This window comes from Lepidochelys kempii, chromosome 24, assembly GCF_965140285.1.
Source record: "Lepidochelys kempii isolate rLepKem1 chromosome 24, rLepKem1.hap1, whole genome shotgun sequence".
Lineage (NCBI taxonomy): Eukaryota > Metazoa > Chordata > Testudines > Cheloniidae > Lepidochelys > Lepidochelys kempii.
In genome coordinates this window covers 5,436,947-5,454,386 of record NC_136403.1, presented here as the reverse complement: position 1 = coordinate 5,454,386, position 17,440 = coordinate 5,436,947, and the positions used below count along the sequence as shown (strand labels likewise).

At 52.6% G+C, this 17,440-nt stretch overlaps 1 protein-coding gene across 2 annotated transcripts in view; it reads right to left on the bottom strand.

Annotated features, from left to right (window-relative positions):
* Positions 1-17,440, bottom strand: part of ARHGEF2 (Rho/Rac guanine nucleotide exchange factor 2) — a 130,381-nt gene that overhangs the window by 80,655 nt on the left and 32,286 nt on the right. For both annotated transcript variants that reach the window (XM_073322498.2, XM_073322499.2), the window contains exon 6: positions 10,126-10,255. In XM_073322498.2, the coding sequence (XP_073178599.1) occupies positions 10,126-10,255 (130 nt within the window). The remainder of the gene's footprint in view (positions 1-10,125; positions 10,256-17,440) is intronic.

Below are 17,440 nucleotides of genomic sequence, written 5' to 3'. Positions count from 1 at the left end.
ACCAGCCAGCCCAGGCTCGGCACCGCCCAAACATCAGGCGGGCCGCGGGCCTGGGGGCCCGTTCACTCTTGTGCCCTGTTCTGGGGCCCGGAATTGCTGTCAGGGGGCCTGACCCCAACAACTGTAACCCAGATACAGCATAAAAAGTCACAGGCCGGTTCTCTGCCCAGTGCCGCCGTCGTGGGCGCAGAGGGAATATAATACCAGGAGCCGGGGAGGGAGGGGTAAAGCAGGTGGTGTGTGGAATTCAGGAGCTGTTTCTGCCAGAATTTGTGGGGGCTGGTGTGTGGGGGTGTTGGGCTCGTGTTGGGTTTCAACAAAAGGTGCAACGTAGGGAACGTTACCAACCTGGTTCCCGTAGCAACTGAGGGGATTGTTTAAATACTAGGAATTGTCCGTGAGGCAGTGCGGGTGAGTGGTTAGCCCCAAGGAACAGGGCACGCTCCGGCCACAAAGTTGCAACAGTTTAACACCAACGCTAGTGCACGGCCGCGGAACGTGAGCGCTGAGGGAGGATGGAGAGCAGCGGATTGAGGTGTGCGATTCTCCAGGCCAAAAATCAGCCAGGAGGATATTCAAAGGCAAACCCCCTCATGGCCACCCTCAGCCCTGGTTTGGTTTCAGCAGCTCTCTCAGCGCGGGCGTATGATTAGGAGAAGACCAACAAATTCTGAAGCGCTTTTACCAAGGAAGGCTGCTAGCTGGCTGGCACGTGGGTACCAAAAGCTTCAGAGTGGCCCAATAAGATTGCCAATGACAACATCAGCCGCATAGCCAGCCAGCCCACCTAGAGGACTAGCCAGAGACCGATCCAGGCGGCGCTTGCTCTGCAAGGAGGCCCATGTTCCTGTGGGATTTGCCCTGGTGATGAACTAAAGCTGTGATTCCAATTCAGTTTTGTACCTGGTGTGTAATCAAGCCCTGGCAAGCGAGAGCCACAGGTTCGATTCCTAGCTCTGCTAGTGGCTCACTGCGGGACCTTCTGTGAGTCCCTTCACCTTTCTGTCCCTCCGTTTCCTCATCCATCACCCCAGGTGCGTTGAGTAGGTCAAGCTCTGGACCAGGGACTCTCAATCTATTTCCCGGTAGTGGCTCACATCTTGTCTCATGGGCATTCCCCACCCGTCAGCCCAATGTCTCTCCCACTTATGCTACACCGCTGGGATTGCTACAGTCATTGCTTAGATTCAGTTCAAGGGCAGCGAGGTTTTGTCCTTTTCAGTTTAGTCACCCTGCTTCCTTTGTTCTCCACTTCATCTCCCCGCTCCCCTCTGCTCCGCTCCTCTGAACAAGGAGCGGAAACCAGCAGCTGTATGTGATCAGCCAAGTCCCCTGCAGCGTGGGAACATTTCACACAGGAAGAGATCAATCATTACTCCCCTGTTACAGTGAGGAAAGCTGGGGTGATGTTTGCTCACCTATCCAAGCACAGCACCTAAGCAATCACCCCAACCAGCCCAGCTCTTATGGCTTCTATATGCAAACAGAAAAACTATACTTACAGTTTGAACGGTTTGTTTCAGAGTATGGAAAATCGGAACAATAAAGAACCAAAGTCAAGTCTCCCCGGGGAAGACCACAGTGTGTATAGCTCCTCTGTAACATGCTACACAACTCTGCCTGTCACAACAGGAGCTGCACCTTCAGACACCTAATACATGACAGACAGCAGCTCTCTAGACATTTGGAAGGTGCAATACAGAGAAAACAACATCTTAAGAATTAAAGTTTCAGCCATCACCATGGCTTGCTCCCCCATTCCCTACGGCTTCAATATGCCCATTATATAGATGGGGAAGCCAAGGCACAGAAAGAAGTGAAGTGACATGCTTAAGGTTGCACAATAAGTTAGTGGCAGAGCCAGGAACAGAATCTGGGAGTCCAGTGGTTACAGCAGGAAGCTGGGCATCAGGACTCTGCAGTTCTATCCCCAGCTCTATGGAGGGAGCATGGTCTAGTGGTTAATGCAGATGCTGGGGAGCCAGGACTGCTGTGTTTTATCCCCAGCTCTGACTTCATCAATCTTTGAGGAGTCTCTTCCCCACAAGCTGCCTCCTGGGAGGACTCAAATTCCCATTGAAGCCAGTGATCAGCATCTTGCCAGATCATGCCTTAAAACAGGGCCAAATGCAGATTCCCTGCAGCCCTCCTGTGGGCAGGGGAGTACTGTCTAGAGGTTAGAGCTGCGGGAGGGGCCTGGAAATCTGGACTCCTGGCTCTGATACTAACTCCCTGTTCATTCTATGTATTTCACTGGCACCTTTCACCATGCGACGTTGTGTCTGAGAGGTGTCCACCCACTGTGCCTAAGTTTTTCCATCTGTATAATGAGGACAACAACAACACCTCCTGCCCCCGGGGTGGTGCGTGGCTGCATTTGTGTTTGCTTGGAGATCCTGCTAGAGGAAGGCAAGGTATTATTATAGTGCTTCCTTGCCAGACCTCCCCCAGAAACACCCCCTCTCTTTCAGATCCTCCTCCATGTCTCCGCTCGATAGTTGAAATTATGCAGATTTTCCCCCACAATGGAGATTTGCTACATACTTTCCAACAATAGATACCACATAACCAGGGGTGCTGGAACAATTTTTATAGTGGGGGTGCTGAAAGCCATCGAACCAAACTGTGAACCCTGTATATGAAGGAAACCACTTCAAGCCAGGGAGTGCGGCAGTCCCCCTAGTTCTGGCACCTATGCAAATAACCCGGACCCTGTAACACCACCCCTGTCTGCATAAACTAACCCAACCCGGGTCTGATGCTTCCTCCTTCCAACCATGACACAGCCTGACTGGCAGCTTAATGAGCTTCCTTCAGTCTGCTGGAACGTCTCAATCACTAAGAATTTCTGAGTACAGGTAGGGATCCCACTCAGCTGTTCAAAACATTCCACTCCCATTATATCACCGCGGTCGCTCTTCAGCGGGGACTTTCCTACCCTATCACCTCTCATTACAGACCTACGTTTGCTCTCAGCTACACCCCCACCTGATGATGTTATCATGCTCAGTGTTTTACATTACAGAGGTGGGGCTGAACTCAAAATGTTCCATCACACACACACACACCCCCCCCCCCCGATGTACCTTCCAGACCCTGGGGAAGTTTCAACCCCATCATTGGGTTCCATCCCTCGTAAGTTACCCATGTCAGAAATGCTGAGCAGTGTTCATTGTTGTTGACAAAAATCCTATCAAGTCCCATGTCCATCACCCTGGTATCTGAGCCCCTTCCAGTGGTGCATTAAGGAGCACAATTAGCATCTGTTGCATACAGTTCTTGCTTTCAACCTTCTGCCCATCAAGTAAAAATGGGTTAGAAAATATATACATACATACACACTCTCTATAATCACACGCACACTATACATGTGTATAGGTAGATATAAAAATCACACAATTTACATATACAAATTCCACAGTGGTCACAGCGCTTGGTCCTATTGATTTCATTTTACTCTTGCTATGGATCCCAGCCGCAAAGTTTGGACCCACTTTCGCTCTGTTCCGATCCAGGGACTTGGTTTGGCCCATTAGCGGGACAGGTGGTCAGTTAAGAAATTCTGATCTGGATCCAAGCTGGGATTCGCTCCTGCCTCCAGTACGTGGAGGCGGCTGGATCTGGGATTCAACCCCTGTCCCTGCCCCCTCCTGGTCAGTCTTTGTCCCGTGCCGGCTTACCCTATTTAGATTGTGACGGGTTAATGTTTGGGGTTGCCAACCCTCCAGGATTGGCCTGGACTCTCCAGGCATTAAAGATGACAATGTAATTAAAGAGGTCATGTGATGAAACCTCCAGGAATGTGTCCAACCAAAACTGGCAACCCTCTCCCTCTGCATCACAGAGCAGTGCCTGTAAAATTAACTTACACAGCTGAACCAGCCTTTGAGGAGACCCCTTCCCACAGCCGCCCATCCAAGCCAGGCATCAGCACCTTACAGGATCAGGCCCTATAACAAGCTGACCTGCAGATTCCCTGCATCCCTCAGGGCTGGGATCCTGTCTCTTTACCTGCTTCACCTGCTTCTTAACAGCTGGGTCTAAAGGGCCCTACTGTCAATGGAAGCCCTCAGTGGGCATCAGATCGGGTCCTAAAAGAGAATCTTTGAACTGCTGTGGGAGTGGCCATAGCATGTGATAAATCACTTCCCAGGAAGTTCTGCCTAGGCCCGGCCCCAGCCGTTAAAACAGTATCCTAACCGCTGGGATGGAGTGTTTCTCTTTGTTTTCATTAGCCAGTGAAATATTCAAACCAGTCCAGCACTGAATTCTATGTAATGCTCATGAGCAGCTCAGTGGGTTTATTTTTAAAACACACACAGTATTCTGATTTTAGAACATGAGTCACGTCTAAAAATAGCGGAGGTTGAAGAAAAGGGGACACTGGAGCAGTGTTTGGGCAGAGGAGCGCTTCCAAACCTTTTGCAGACTGACACACAAACGGCCTGCTGCATTTGCTTAGCCCACCGCTAGAGAGCAGCTGCCTCTGGGGTGGAACACGACGACTGTTTAGGAGCTCACAGCCACAGTGGGCAGGGATCACTCAGCTAGCATGCAAATGCGGCCGCCTCTAGGGTGGAACAATGTAGCTCTTTAGTAGCTCACAGCAACTCACCCACCCAGCGTGGAAGTGCAGCCACCCATGGGCTGGAACACATCAGCTGTATCGTAGCTCACAGCACGGCTGCCCAGGGATTGCTCACTCATCACAGAAATGCAACCACCTCTGTGGCGGAACGCAGCAGCTGTTTAGTCGCTCACAGCAGTGCTGCACCCGGCTCGCTAACTCAGCACGGCAAGGCAGCCCTTTCTAGCGCGGAGCACGGCTGCTGCTCAACAACCGCACGGCAACTTGGCAGAACCATTTTGGGCAGGAGGTAAAGAAGAGTCTCATGCTCAACTGAAACTGCCTGGGGAATTGAAGGAAGCGAAATGTGAGCGCCCACAAGGGACAGCGGCCAGGACTTCAGGGTTAACACTCGTGCAAAAAAGTGCCAAAGGACTGTGAAGAACTAGATATAGGTTCTGTTCCACCTCTCCTCCACACAACATTGGCTGTAACAGCAAATCACACACACACACACCCCTCAGCAGCACACTCCTGGGTCAGTTCATGGAGAGAGCTCCTCCTAGAGAATCACCTCCTCCTTCCTCCCCCCCCCCCCCCGCAAGAACTCAGAGCCTATTGCACCGGCTGCCTGCTGGAGGAAGACTTGGGGAAATCCATGCAGTGTAGCATGGTAGAAACGGCTCTTTTTGGCGCTTATCGGGGAAGCTAGCTCCCGGCGATTAACCTGGGCAGCTAAGAAATGAGAAAGCCAGGTGACACACAGCTATAGCAAAATTCCTTGTTCTAGAATGGCTGACTGCATTACAACACGTGTCCTGCCGCGCCAGGGGCAGACTGGGAGAGGCCCAACCTGATCGCTCAGACAGGGCCCTTCTCCCGTCCCAGAAACACCAAGCAGCTGGGCTCAATTAGCGGCTGAGTCAGGGAGCGGAGAGACGTCCGCTCCGTGCCACTTTGAAGGCGATTCAAACCCGCAGGCGGGCGGGTGGGCGGCCCCGTCGAAACTTATTGTTGGAGAGACAAAAATACCCCACAGGATCGGCAATCTGGGCATGTAACAGCTGGGCCACATTTATTCACCACTTGGGAAGTTGGCAGCACCCTAGAGCCCAGGAGGTAACGTGAAGGTGGGACCCCAGAGGCGGCAGGGTGGGAACGCGATTGCTAGACACAGCGAGGGCAAGAAGGCTTCCAGCACCCCTCTGCCCACCTTCCGCTTTGGCCTCGCAACAGCTGAGAGCTCCCCATATACCAGGCAATCTCCTCCGCGACTCGGCACCTTCTCAGGAGCGTGTCTGGAGCGTTATTAGACGGCAACTGCAAGGACGGGGGCACGAGGATCAGATCCTGAGCAAGTGAAAAGAGGCTGCCAACAGGCCAGTAGGGCTGTGTCGATTTCACTCTGGGCCCCTAGTCTCTTTCCATGTTGCATAGTAGGGTACTGGGCAGTTGTATGGGGCTTTGCAATCCGACTGCCGCTTGGGAGCTGGGCAGTTTGGTCACCCCGCTTTCCCATTTTACAGATGGGAAAGCTCAGGCTTGGAGATCAAATGACATGAGGGAATCAGTGTCAAAGCCAGGATCTGACCTCAGGAGTTCTTGGGCCCCAGTCCTGTGCTCAGGCCATTAGGGTAAATTACTCTGCACATTTGTGTGTCACTTGCAAACAATCCCACTTGCTGCACAACTAGGAACCTAGCAGCATCTCCCCACTGTGCTGCAATTCATGGCCAGGGATTTAATTCCTGCTGGGAAGTTTGAGGATATTCCCAGCTTTTCCCAGCCACCTGAGAGCAGCTATTATTGTCACGTCCTCTTTAGCTATTGCATGGGGTCAGGATTTCCTGGAACACAGATCACAGGCAGGGGATCAAGCAAAGGGAGCTAATGTCAGAAATGGAGACACCAGATGCCGATACGGGTTCAGCTCCAAATTCACAGCTCGAATCTTTCTTTAGGGTGAGTCAGAGTCAAATTCTCCAGACATCAGCCAGTTTGGACTGGGATTTCCATATCTCCCCAACATCAGGATCTAGGTTGAGGTTCAGCCCCTAAGAGAGGCACAAAGTTACAGGCCGTAAAATTACCCAGTCCCTTTTAAAACACGAGGCTGCATAGTCTAGTGCTGGAACACTGGGCCAGCAATTAGGAGAGCCAGGTTTTAGTCCAGGCTCTGACCCTGGCCTGCTGGGTAACCTCGGGCAACTCACTTACCCTCCCTGTGCCTCGGTTTCCCCATCTCTAGAGCAGGGATTCGCTCTATCTTGCTTTGGAAAGTGCTTTGAGATCCCTGGATGAAAGCCTCCAAGTACGAAGCATTATTGAGCTTTCTCATGAAGATCCCTGTGTTGATGAGGTAGGTTCTAAAGGCCGGTGGTTTAGTATTTGGAGGTGAAGAGCTAGTGGGGAAGGGAAGAGTTCGGGCTCCCAGTTTAAGCACATCCCTGTTTTGCTAGGCAGACAGAACGCCTGATGCAATTGTTACATGAAGCCCTGTGTGTCCGGCTGGTTTGGCAAAGAACGTCTAAACAGATTATTTTTCCCCGTCCGGCTGGAGATCGCTTTAAAGTCAGACAGAAACAACTGGTTCCTGACTACAGCCCTGCAACCACAATCCTAGACTTCCTGAAAGCAACCCTGCTCAGTGGAGAGAGAAGGGAGAGAGGCTAAGGAATGAACACCTTCTCCTTCCCTGAAATGAGAGACTCAGTCGGGTAACTTACTCAAAAGGAAATTTACGAAAGCAACTTTCCGGGGGCCCCTGACCCATGTCCCGAGTCTGATCCCTTCTAAGCAAAACAAACTAGCAACCGCAGGGCAGTTCAAACCTTGTTCTCTAGCTGCTTCTTGGGCTCCAGGAAGCACTTTGGATCCAAACCAGCTGACATCAGCTTCCCTGGGGTTTTCTAACCAGCCTCAAATCTCGGTCTTGATCATCTCTAATGCTTCCTCTGCACCCTCCGACCTCCAGCCAACTGCACACACAAGGAAAAGCTAGGCAGGAGGTATTATCCGATGGTTAGCACAGGTGCGGATGCCAGAACTCCTGGGTTCTCCAGGCAGTCTCTGCCACCAGCTTGCGGAGTGACCTCAAGCAAATCCCCTCCGGCCCACAGCTCGGTCTCTGGAAAGCAGGCATGCAGTGCTGCGAGGCTGAGCTCAGTCGTGTCTATAAGACACTTTGAGATCCTCCAATCAAAGATGCTCCCAGTGGCCTGCTGGGTAACCTCTGGCCTCTCCCTTTCCCCTCCCACCCTTTTTCTGGGGCAGGAACTTTCTCTCCTCGTGTGTCCGTAAGCACAAGGGGGCCCCACTCTCAGACAGGGCTCCCGGGGCACAGAGAGGTTTTCATTCCATTTCCCACCTTCCTCCCTCCCTCCCATGATTAATAAGCAACAGTGAAATGCACAGGAGAGGGTTTAAATTACTACAACCTCCTGGCGCCCCATGACTCAAGCATCAAGCGATGGCCTGGATCATCTCAGGCCAAGGGCAGGCCAGTGGGGAAACAGACTTGGAAACAGCTGTTGAATGGAGCAAAAAACAAGACCAAGCCAGCCTCTGAAGGAGAGCGGAGGCATTCCCTCTCCCTCCTCCACACCTGGGGGCCAAGCGCTGAAAGTTGCCAGCGGTTTCTTAACCGTGCAAAAGGGGGGGATGAGCAAGTCTGTACTCCTGGGCCGGCTGGTAACGCTGTGAACAGCTGGCTGCTAATCCGCCTCGCCCCTGAACGGAGAGGAAGGAGGAAGGATTACATTGGGGAGACTGGTTGGGATTAATGGTTTCTGCCGCGCCTGGAGCGGAGGGTCCACAGCCCTGCTTCCCCTTGGCATCTGGGGGTGGGATTTAATCCTCCGGGCCCCCAGCCAGCAGCAGGGATGGAGTCCGTGTGCTGGGTGCGGCAGCCCAGGGTACGACAGAACCAGCCGCTCCAGCGCTGCGCACCCCTCACTGAAGGTAGCCTGGGGGCAGGACTGAGGTGCCCCAGGGACCCCGAGAGCAGCAAGAGCTGGGGCAGGATCCAACCAGCCCCAGGACTGTGGGAGGTGCGAGCCCCTTCTACTGGGCTCTGCACTGGTGAATTCAGCCCCATATCTGTGCTACGCATGGGATCAGGACAGAGAGGTCCCCACCCCACCCCCTAATCTCTAGAGGGATGCTTTGGAGGAAGCTGGGGGGAAACCCACAAGGCACCCAGGCAAGCGTGCACAGCTGCACCTGTTCTGCACCCATGGCAGCCTGTTGTGCAAGGGCTGGGCCTGAGGGCTACAGAGCCAGAGCTCTGCAAAAGAGCCTCCGAGGGGTTTAACCCAGCTGCCTAATCCATGCTCATCAGGAGGAGCGAGGCTGCACCCTGCAGATGCTATCGAGAGAAAAGCAACATTTCCTGTTGTTTGCCCGGCCCTGGAGAGGAAGGGCGCGACAAGCCAGCATGGGCGAACGTGCATGTGGCACCATTGCCCTCCAGTGGAGGGAATCGGCACTGCCCAGCTATGTGTCATGAGCCCTGTATTGGTGATTCCCCATTAGCTCAAGTCAGAAGGGGCCAACTCGCTGTTTCCTGGGGGCTGCCAGGCAATCCTAAATAATGGCTCTGAGCACTCACATAGGGCTAGTCACGTGTGGCTCTCAAAAGCATTTTTACAAAGGTGGGTAAATAACATTATCCCCCTGGAACAGGACACTGAGGCATGACAGAGCAGGACCATCACTAGGCCAAGGAGTCTGGGATAGAACTCAAGAGTCCTGAGCTCAGCGTACCCACTAATGGCTGCTGGTGCTCAGCGCTCCTGGGAGAATCTGTTGCCTGGGCCCATCTACTGGAAAGCAGTGGCAGGAAACTCTCTGAAACACATGCTCCAGGACCTGGACCTGACTAAAGGAAGCCGTGGTGGGCAAGGCAGAGCACTGCATGTTCTCGCTAGAGAAACCAACTCTTCCTGCTGCACCGCCTACCCGTTCCTTCATGAGGCAGGAAAAGGTTTTCACTTCCTCGACCACGAGGCAGCTGCTTTGCAGATACACCCGGTTTTGAGGAACCAAGAGGCGGAGCAGATGACCCAATGAAGGGGAATTCCAGGGTACGGCAGGGGGGGTTACATCCCAATGGAGCTGCCTGCCAGGGCAGTGGATGAATCGCAGGGAATCCGTCACCGTGAGGTTACTGATTCTGATCCAGTCTGGATCAAAAGCACCGGGGTAATGAGCCAACATCTCACAGAGAATGCCACTTACCTGAGCTGCCAGGCACCCTGGGAGGGGAGGTCTCCCACAAGTCCCACCATTTTCCTTAGCTGATGGGGTCGCAGCACCAGCAGACGCGGGCATCCCCCACCCCGCTCTAACCCTTAGACAACACTTCCTTCCCCCAGCTGGGAAGAGAACCCAGGAGTCCTGTCACTCTCTCACATGCTCTAACCAGCAGACTCCAATCCCCATCCAAAGCTGGGAAGAGAACCCAGGAGTTCCTCATCACAAGCTCCAACCAGGAGGCCCGGGGTTCCCCCCTAACAGCCAGTCCCCGGCCAGGTCACAAACCCAATGGTCCCTCCTACCTTCGACTTGCCCGTCATCTTCATGAAGAAGCTCAGGGTTCGTCCTAGAGGGCTCCCTTCCTGGCGCTGGCTCTCCTGGTCTCTGGCCTCCCCGGCAGCGTCCAGCTGTCCGCAGCTCCCAGCATTAAAGCTGCAGGGGAAGGAGGATAAAAACAAAAAACAAAAAAACCCACAGGCGCTAAAGACAAACAATCCCCCTGTTTTCTTGTTGTTGTTAAAAGGGCAGGAAATAGGGAGGGGCCAGCGCCCCCAGCCGGGGGTAGCGCACACAGAGCCCTCTGTTTGCTTAGGCAGCCTTAGATGTTGGGCTGGGCCACTGGGTTTGTAGCCTCAACCCCTTTGCACAGGAAGGAAAGGGGGGGCGGGATTTCACACACCCCTGAGCTCAGGCGCTCAGAAGCCACGGTGATGGGCAGCAGCTTATAACCCTGTTGATCCAGAGAGATGGGACACGAACAAGTCCGCACCAATCAACGAGAAGGGGGTGGTTGGGGGGAGCACCACAGGTAAATTCCTCCCATCCTCCCACCTCCAGCCGATCCCACTGTCCTGACATCAAGATTGGGCGCCCTTCGAAGAGACCTGCCACAAGTCACTGGGCCCCAGGCAGGAATCAGGGTGGGAATCTGCCGGCTGTATCCCGAGAGGAAGGATGGACTTGTGGTTAAGGGACTACCCAGGCTACGTGGGTTCTAATCCCAGCCCTGCCACTAGCCTCCTGGGTGGCCTTGGGCAAGTCGCTTGCCTGTCTCCGCACAGAAATTTCAGTCCCAAGGCTCGGTCAAAAGCCAGCGTTCCCCTTGCTGTCACCGCCATCAGGAATGCAGACCCTTAGCACCAGGGTCACAGAAAGAGCCATCCATGGTAAAGGAATAGACGCCTTTCCAGCAGGGTAAGTTTCCTACATTAGCATTACGGGGGTCCCTCATTCTGGGTCTTTCGCTACCCGTGCCTTGCCAGGGTGAGGTGTGCTCCAGAAGTCACCCCTGCAGAGACTACAAGTATGTTACACACACACACAGAGCGAGGACAGGGGTAGGTCCAAGGCAGAGACCTGATTCCAAAGCCAAGAGATGCAGAGCGATAAGAAAGCCCCCTTTCCCCCATCCCCCGAAACAGGCTCTTGTTTGGGCTGACCAAGGGGAAGGGAAGGCAGAGAGAAAAGGGTCCCATCCACGGTGTGAAACAGACGCAGATCTAGGCCAGGTTAGCACTGACGGCTCAGTGCCCGGCACATAGTCCAGCCCATGCAGCTTCCAGTTACCCTCTGTATACCCGGCGCCCTGCAGGCAGCCAGCGAGAGATCGGCCTTTATCAAAGCCAGGGGAGAGGCACCGCTCAATAATCCCAACCCTGAAATAACAAAGCCCCCAGCTGGCCGGTTCCCCCTAATGAAGATGGGAATGGGCTGTGACAGGGGATGGATGGATTGAGATCATGGTAATCCTCTCGGCAGGGCGGGGCTGGGGGGCGGGGGCGAGGACTTGGACATCTGCAGCCTGGCATGGTGGGGAGGTGCCAGGCAGAGGATCACAGTCAAAGCCAGCCCAAGGGCCTAGGAGGTGAGATGGGAGTGTGAGATTCCAGCTGCCTCGCACCTACAGCTGCTTTACGCCATGCTGGCAGCCACCTGGGGACAGACGTGAAATGAGCAGGAAGGTCTCAGCCTAGCCCCTAGCAGGACAGGCCACAGGGAGCCATCTCCCCTTGGCCCTAGAGGACACGGGCTCAGGACAGGCAGCATCTCCAGGTGTGGCCAGCACCAGGTACAACAGGGCCCTGCTCGTGCTGGGGTCTTGTGCTTTCCCCAGGGTTAAAGAAGATTGCAACACAGGAGTTCTTATTGCACCAGCCAAGGAGACAGGGTGTTCGGGGTGTGGGGGGCAGAGCTGTGGGGTGAGGCTGGAGGTGCTGCTTATGGGATGGGGAGCTGCTTACCCCAAGCCTGGGGCGAGAGGGAGCCCCCCCGTGCTCTTAGCAGGGGGAGCTGCATTCCTGCTCTGGGCTTCACTGTCTTACAGATACTAGGGGACAACACGATTGGCAGGGGTGGGGCTTGCCCTGCCACTGCCCCAATCCAGGGCCATGATCTGGCACCTCTCACATCGCCCACTGAGAACAACGGTGCCAGGGCCCTGAGCAAACATGGGCCAGGCTCCCAGGGGGCCGGCGTCGCGCACAAGGGCACCTCTGTCTGCGAAGCAGGGTGGGGAATGAGCCTTTGTGCTAATTAACGGTGGGGAATTCTGAGGATGGCAGACCCATTAAGGAGAGGTCAGTTAACATGTCTGCGTGGCCGCAAAGAGCTTTTGTCCCACACGGCTCGGAGGCATGCAGCGCGCCTGCTGGCTGGAAAGGGGGCCACGTTCTCATTGCAACCGCAGGGATAAACGGCAGCTGAAAGCTGGTTGGACGGGGTGAGCTGGTCACCCCCACCCCTGGCTGCAATCAACAGGGAGGGAAGGGAATACAATGAGGCCAGTGCATGCAGCATGGGCTTGGCTGTCAAGGACAATTCAGCGTTGCCAACTCTGGCAGTATCGTGTGGGGTTTTTCTTAAAGTCCCCAGCTCCAGGAGTCAGGGGATTAAGGAGGCGGAATTTCATTCCCACATGGTCCACAGACCCCAATTCAAGGTTTTTCCCTGACCCTTTCCTGGGCAGGGAGCCAGCACTCTTGGAAGGAGTAAAGATTTCCAGGGTGCCTTCCCAGGGTACCACCCAGCTCCCACCCAGCATGGCCCCACTAATTTTGGCCTTGTCTGCATTGAAAAGCTTTGCCAGCATAGCCACACTAGCAAAACCCTCCTGGCCTGGATGCATTTATACCAGCAAAAGAGCTCATTGCCGGTATCGCTGGTCCTGATTTGGGGAGTGAAAAATCGACGACGGTGGCAAAAGCACTTTTCCACACTAGGGCTTTTGCGGCACGGTTGTGTCATTAAACAATCACACCCCTCACTGCTAGGCTGGCGAAACCTTTAAGCATAGATCTGGCTGTAGAGGGACTTTCCCAACAGGAGGAGGAAGTTTCCAGCTAAATCAGACTCAACACATGAAAAGAGTCACCTTTCACTTGTCCCCACCCACCTCACCAGTTTGCAACTATCTAAAGTCTTTCTGTTCCCTTCCCAGCCCCGGCACCTGTATCCCACCCTGCACTGAAGTCATATGAACCCCAGCACTCGTTTCCGGGGCGATGCACTGATGGCAGAATGATCTCAAATGGTGAATGGGGACAAAGTCAGCATTAGGTTGGGTTGTAAAAAGTTTTTAAAACCTAGTTTTTTAAAACCTAATGAGCGATCCCATTAAAAACAACCCATCGTTGATGTCTCAAGATTATCCTTCGCCAAGCTTATTATTAACTGTTTGTATTACAGTAGCATCTAATATTTGTATCGTGAGCACCTAGAAGTCCCAGTCATGGACCAGGGCCCCACAGTGCTAGGCGCTGTACAGACACAGAACAGAAAGACAGTCTCTGCCTCAAAGAGATTACAGTCACCTCAAGATCGCAACCAAGAGCGGGGGCCTATTGTGCTAGGAGCCCTACAAAGAATTACAGCACTGCAGGGCTGGAAGGGACATCAAGAGGTTATCAAGTCCAGCTGGGCAGGACCAAGTAAACCCAGACCATCTCTGACATCCCTGTCCTTAAAACCTCCAATGACGGGGATTCCACAACCTCCCTTGCAAGCCTGTTCCAGAGCCTAACTCCCCCGAGAGTTAGAAAGATTTTCCTAATATCTAACCTCAATCTCCCTTGCTGCAGATTAAGCCCATAACTTCTTGTCCTGCCTTCCATGGACACAGAGAATGATTGATCACTGTCCTCTTTGTAACACCCCCTAACATATTTGAAGACAGTTTTCAGCTCCCCTCCTCTCCCCGCCTGTCTTCTCTTCTCAAGACTCAACATGTCCCTACACACTAAAGGGATTGCATGGCTTGAACCATACTGGTGTGGGTGAAGTGGCACAAGATTGTGTGCGTAGAAAAGGTCCAAGAGAGCACACAAGTTTTCACACTAACTCAGCAAGAGAAGAATTATTTTCCCCCATATAACAGATTAGGAAACTGAGGCACAGATCCTCAGTCAGAGGTATTGAGGTTCCTAACTCCTATTGAAATCAATGGGATTTGGGGCACCCAAGTACCTTTGAGGATCTGGGCCTAAGTGACTTACCTAAGGTCACAGAAGGAGACCAGACTTGAACTCAGGTCTCCAGAGTCCCAGTCCAATGCCTTAGCTACAGCCTAGATGTGAATTCAACCTTAAATACAAATGAAACTGACTAGTCCCACTGAAGTCCAGCAGAGGTAAACAAACAGCAGAAATAGGGGAGGGTAAAGTCCAGTTTGGGTAGCTACATTCCAGCCACCTCCCCCTGCAGTTTCAATTGAATATGGGCTACGTCTTCACTTCCTGTCCTAAACCCTGGTAATTCTAATAACCTGAGGTGCTTTTAGTAGCACAGGGACATGTTCTGATTTAACTCACAGCTTTCACTGGATCCCTGGGAGTTCTGCCCCAGGCCAGCAGGATTTCACCCCTGCTTTTTCGCAAGGACTGGCCAGAATGAACCGATATTTTTCTTTTCAAGTCAGCTCCAAATTGGGAAGCTGCTTTCCACGAGCAATTGCTGGTAGCCCGTGGCTCCATTCATCCCCTCCCACCAGCTCCAGCGACAGATCCCTCGGCGCTGGCTGCCCCGCCTGACACAGATGCAAACAATGGAGGACAGTGTGTGACAGGCAGCTCAGGAGACATTCAGGGAAATGGTGGGGTCTAGCGGTCAGAGCAAGGGAATCACAAGCCCAAGCTTTGCATTCCCAGCCCCGAGAGTGGAGTCTGATGGTCAGAGCAGCAGGACATGGGTTCTCTTTTCTAGCTCTGGGAGGGGAGCCGGGTCTAGCGTAGGAAGAGCAGGTGGTGGGTTCTGTTCCCAGTTCTGCTACCGCTGGACTAGATACACTTCATGGTCTATGCTGGCTTCTAGCAGCATAGACCCTGGCCACAGAAATCTCATTGAGGGAGGAGTTTGTGGTGGATGAAAATTAACGCAGCCTCCGTGTGCTCAAAAAGTGGGGGTGGCGGGCAAGTCCAGCACACATGAATACACTGGCTAGGAACATAATCATCATCTGTCCGTTACGGATGGGGAAACTGAGGCACGGAATGGGGAAGCAACTTACCCAAAGTCACCCACCAAGTGGCAAATAGACAACAGAGTTGCAGATTAAAGACAGAAAGGATCTCCTCCAACCGTGTGCAGGATCTAATCTCCGTGGCCTGGGCTCTCACCAGTAGGCAATACTAGATAATGTCACAGGGATGGGATGAACAACGCTATCTCAATGAGCACAGCTGGTTGAAACTTTTTTGTCCACATTTTTCCCCCCCAAAAAAACACTAGAAACTTCCCTGAGGAAACCAAATTTCATCCAGATTTTTTTTGTTTAAAAAAAAAGCCAAACCCCACAAACCTGAACACCACCCCCGCCCCCCTGCGCCTCCCGCCGCCAACTAGAAAAAGAAAAAAAGACTCTTGATTTTTGTTTTAAATGAAAACCCAAACAGGGAGGGGAAAACAACCCCCACTCCCCACTTTCATCAACTTAAAAAACAAAATGCATTTCTGAAACAACTCTACCAGTCATCCAGCTAGAGTCATCTACTCGAAGAGCCTAACAGGAGTATTGCCATCCCAAGCATTCCAAAATAATGAACCAGTCCCCTCCCCACAGAAAAGCCCACCCACCCATTTTACTTTAAAAATCCTGAAACTTTGAAAAGTAACTAATGTCGGGTGCTCTTTTAGTTTGCTTTCTGCCTTTTGAGCTTTTAGGGAATCACATCTCCAAACTTTACAAGAGAGCTAGAAACTTACTTTAATAAAAAATAAAAAAAAAAAAAGAAAGAAAGCAGAGGGTCTCCCATCACATGACCCCAGGAGCTAGAGCTTTAAGGAAAAACCCCACTAAATAGCATAAGACTTGCAATAAAGCAGCCAGAGATGGCAATGCTGTAATATGCGAAGGCAGTGAACTATGACAGATTGGCCAGGCCTGAGACCAGATCTGTTAAGGCATTTTGGTGCCTTGAGTGATTTTCAGCAGGGTGCCTATCTGCATCTTCAAATCTTTACAAGTCTTGTACCAGCCTCCCAGGAATCTCAAACCCTTCCCTTACTATCTGCAACAAATACCCCCCTTCCACTGGAAGCAGAGACCAGCAGTCTCTGCAGATGCCAGGACACCCCGCCTGGGGGAGGCTTTGCCCAAGGCATAAATATGAATGAAGCCTGTTAATAGCAGGCAGGTGGCCACAGCTGACTGTCCGCCTGGGCCAGCCAGTGAATGAAGTACGCCCCAGTCCTGCCCTCTCAGCACAGCCCATGCTGGGTTTGTGACCACAACCAGAGGGGGATAAAACAGAAGCTTTCTACCCAGCTTGGAGCATCGCTAAAGATTTTCTCAGCAGGACCGCCTCTGCCCCTGCCCGCAGGTCCTTCTCCTTCCAGAAGCGGCATTCAAGCCTTTTCTACACCCCTAGGTTGGAGCTAGTCTCCTTCTAAAGGGCAGATTTCTCTCTGGCCCCCTTACTGAGCCCCCATCACTCTGTGAAACGTTTATCCTCACAGCATCTCTGCGAGGCAGGAAGCACTGTTATCTCCAGCATCCAGAGGTGGAACTGAGACATGCAGAGATGAAGGCCCAAAACCACACGGGTATTTAGGCCAGGGGCACCGGAACAGGGGGGTCCAGGGGGCCATGGCCCCATCACTTTTTACCGGCCATAAGGGTGAGCGATGGGGGGGCACGGAGAGGAGCACCTTGGGGGCAGAGTCTCAGAGGAAAGGGGAGGCACAGGGGTGGGGCCTGAGGGGAAGGGGCAGCACAGGGGCAGGGCCTCAGGTGCCAGTGGGCCCCCCACCCACTTTTAGGGAGTTCCACTCCTGATTTAGGCCCCCCTAATTTCTGTTGAAGTTAGACACCTAAATACTAGGGCTGTCAATTAATCGCAGTTAACTCACGTGATTAACTCAAAAAAGTTAATCGCACTGTTAAATTTCAATTGGCATTCTCTTGTTTATTAAATATTTTTGGATGTTTTTCTACAGTGTCAAATATATTGATTTCTATTGCAACACAGAATACAAAGTGTACAGTGCTCACCTTATATTATGTTTATTACAAATATTTGCACAGTACAAAGGATAACCAAAAGAATAGTATTTTTCAATTCACCTCAGACAAGTACCCTGGTGCAAGCTCTCTCCTGAAAGCGTAACTTACAAATGTAGATTTTT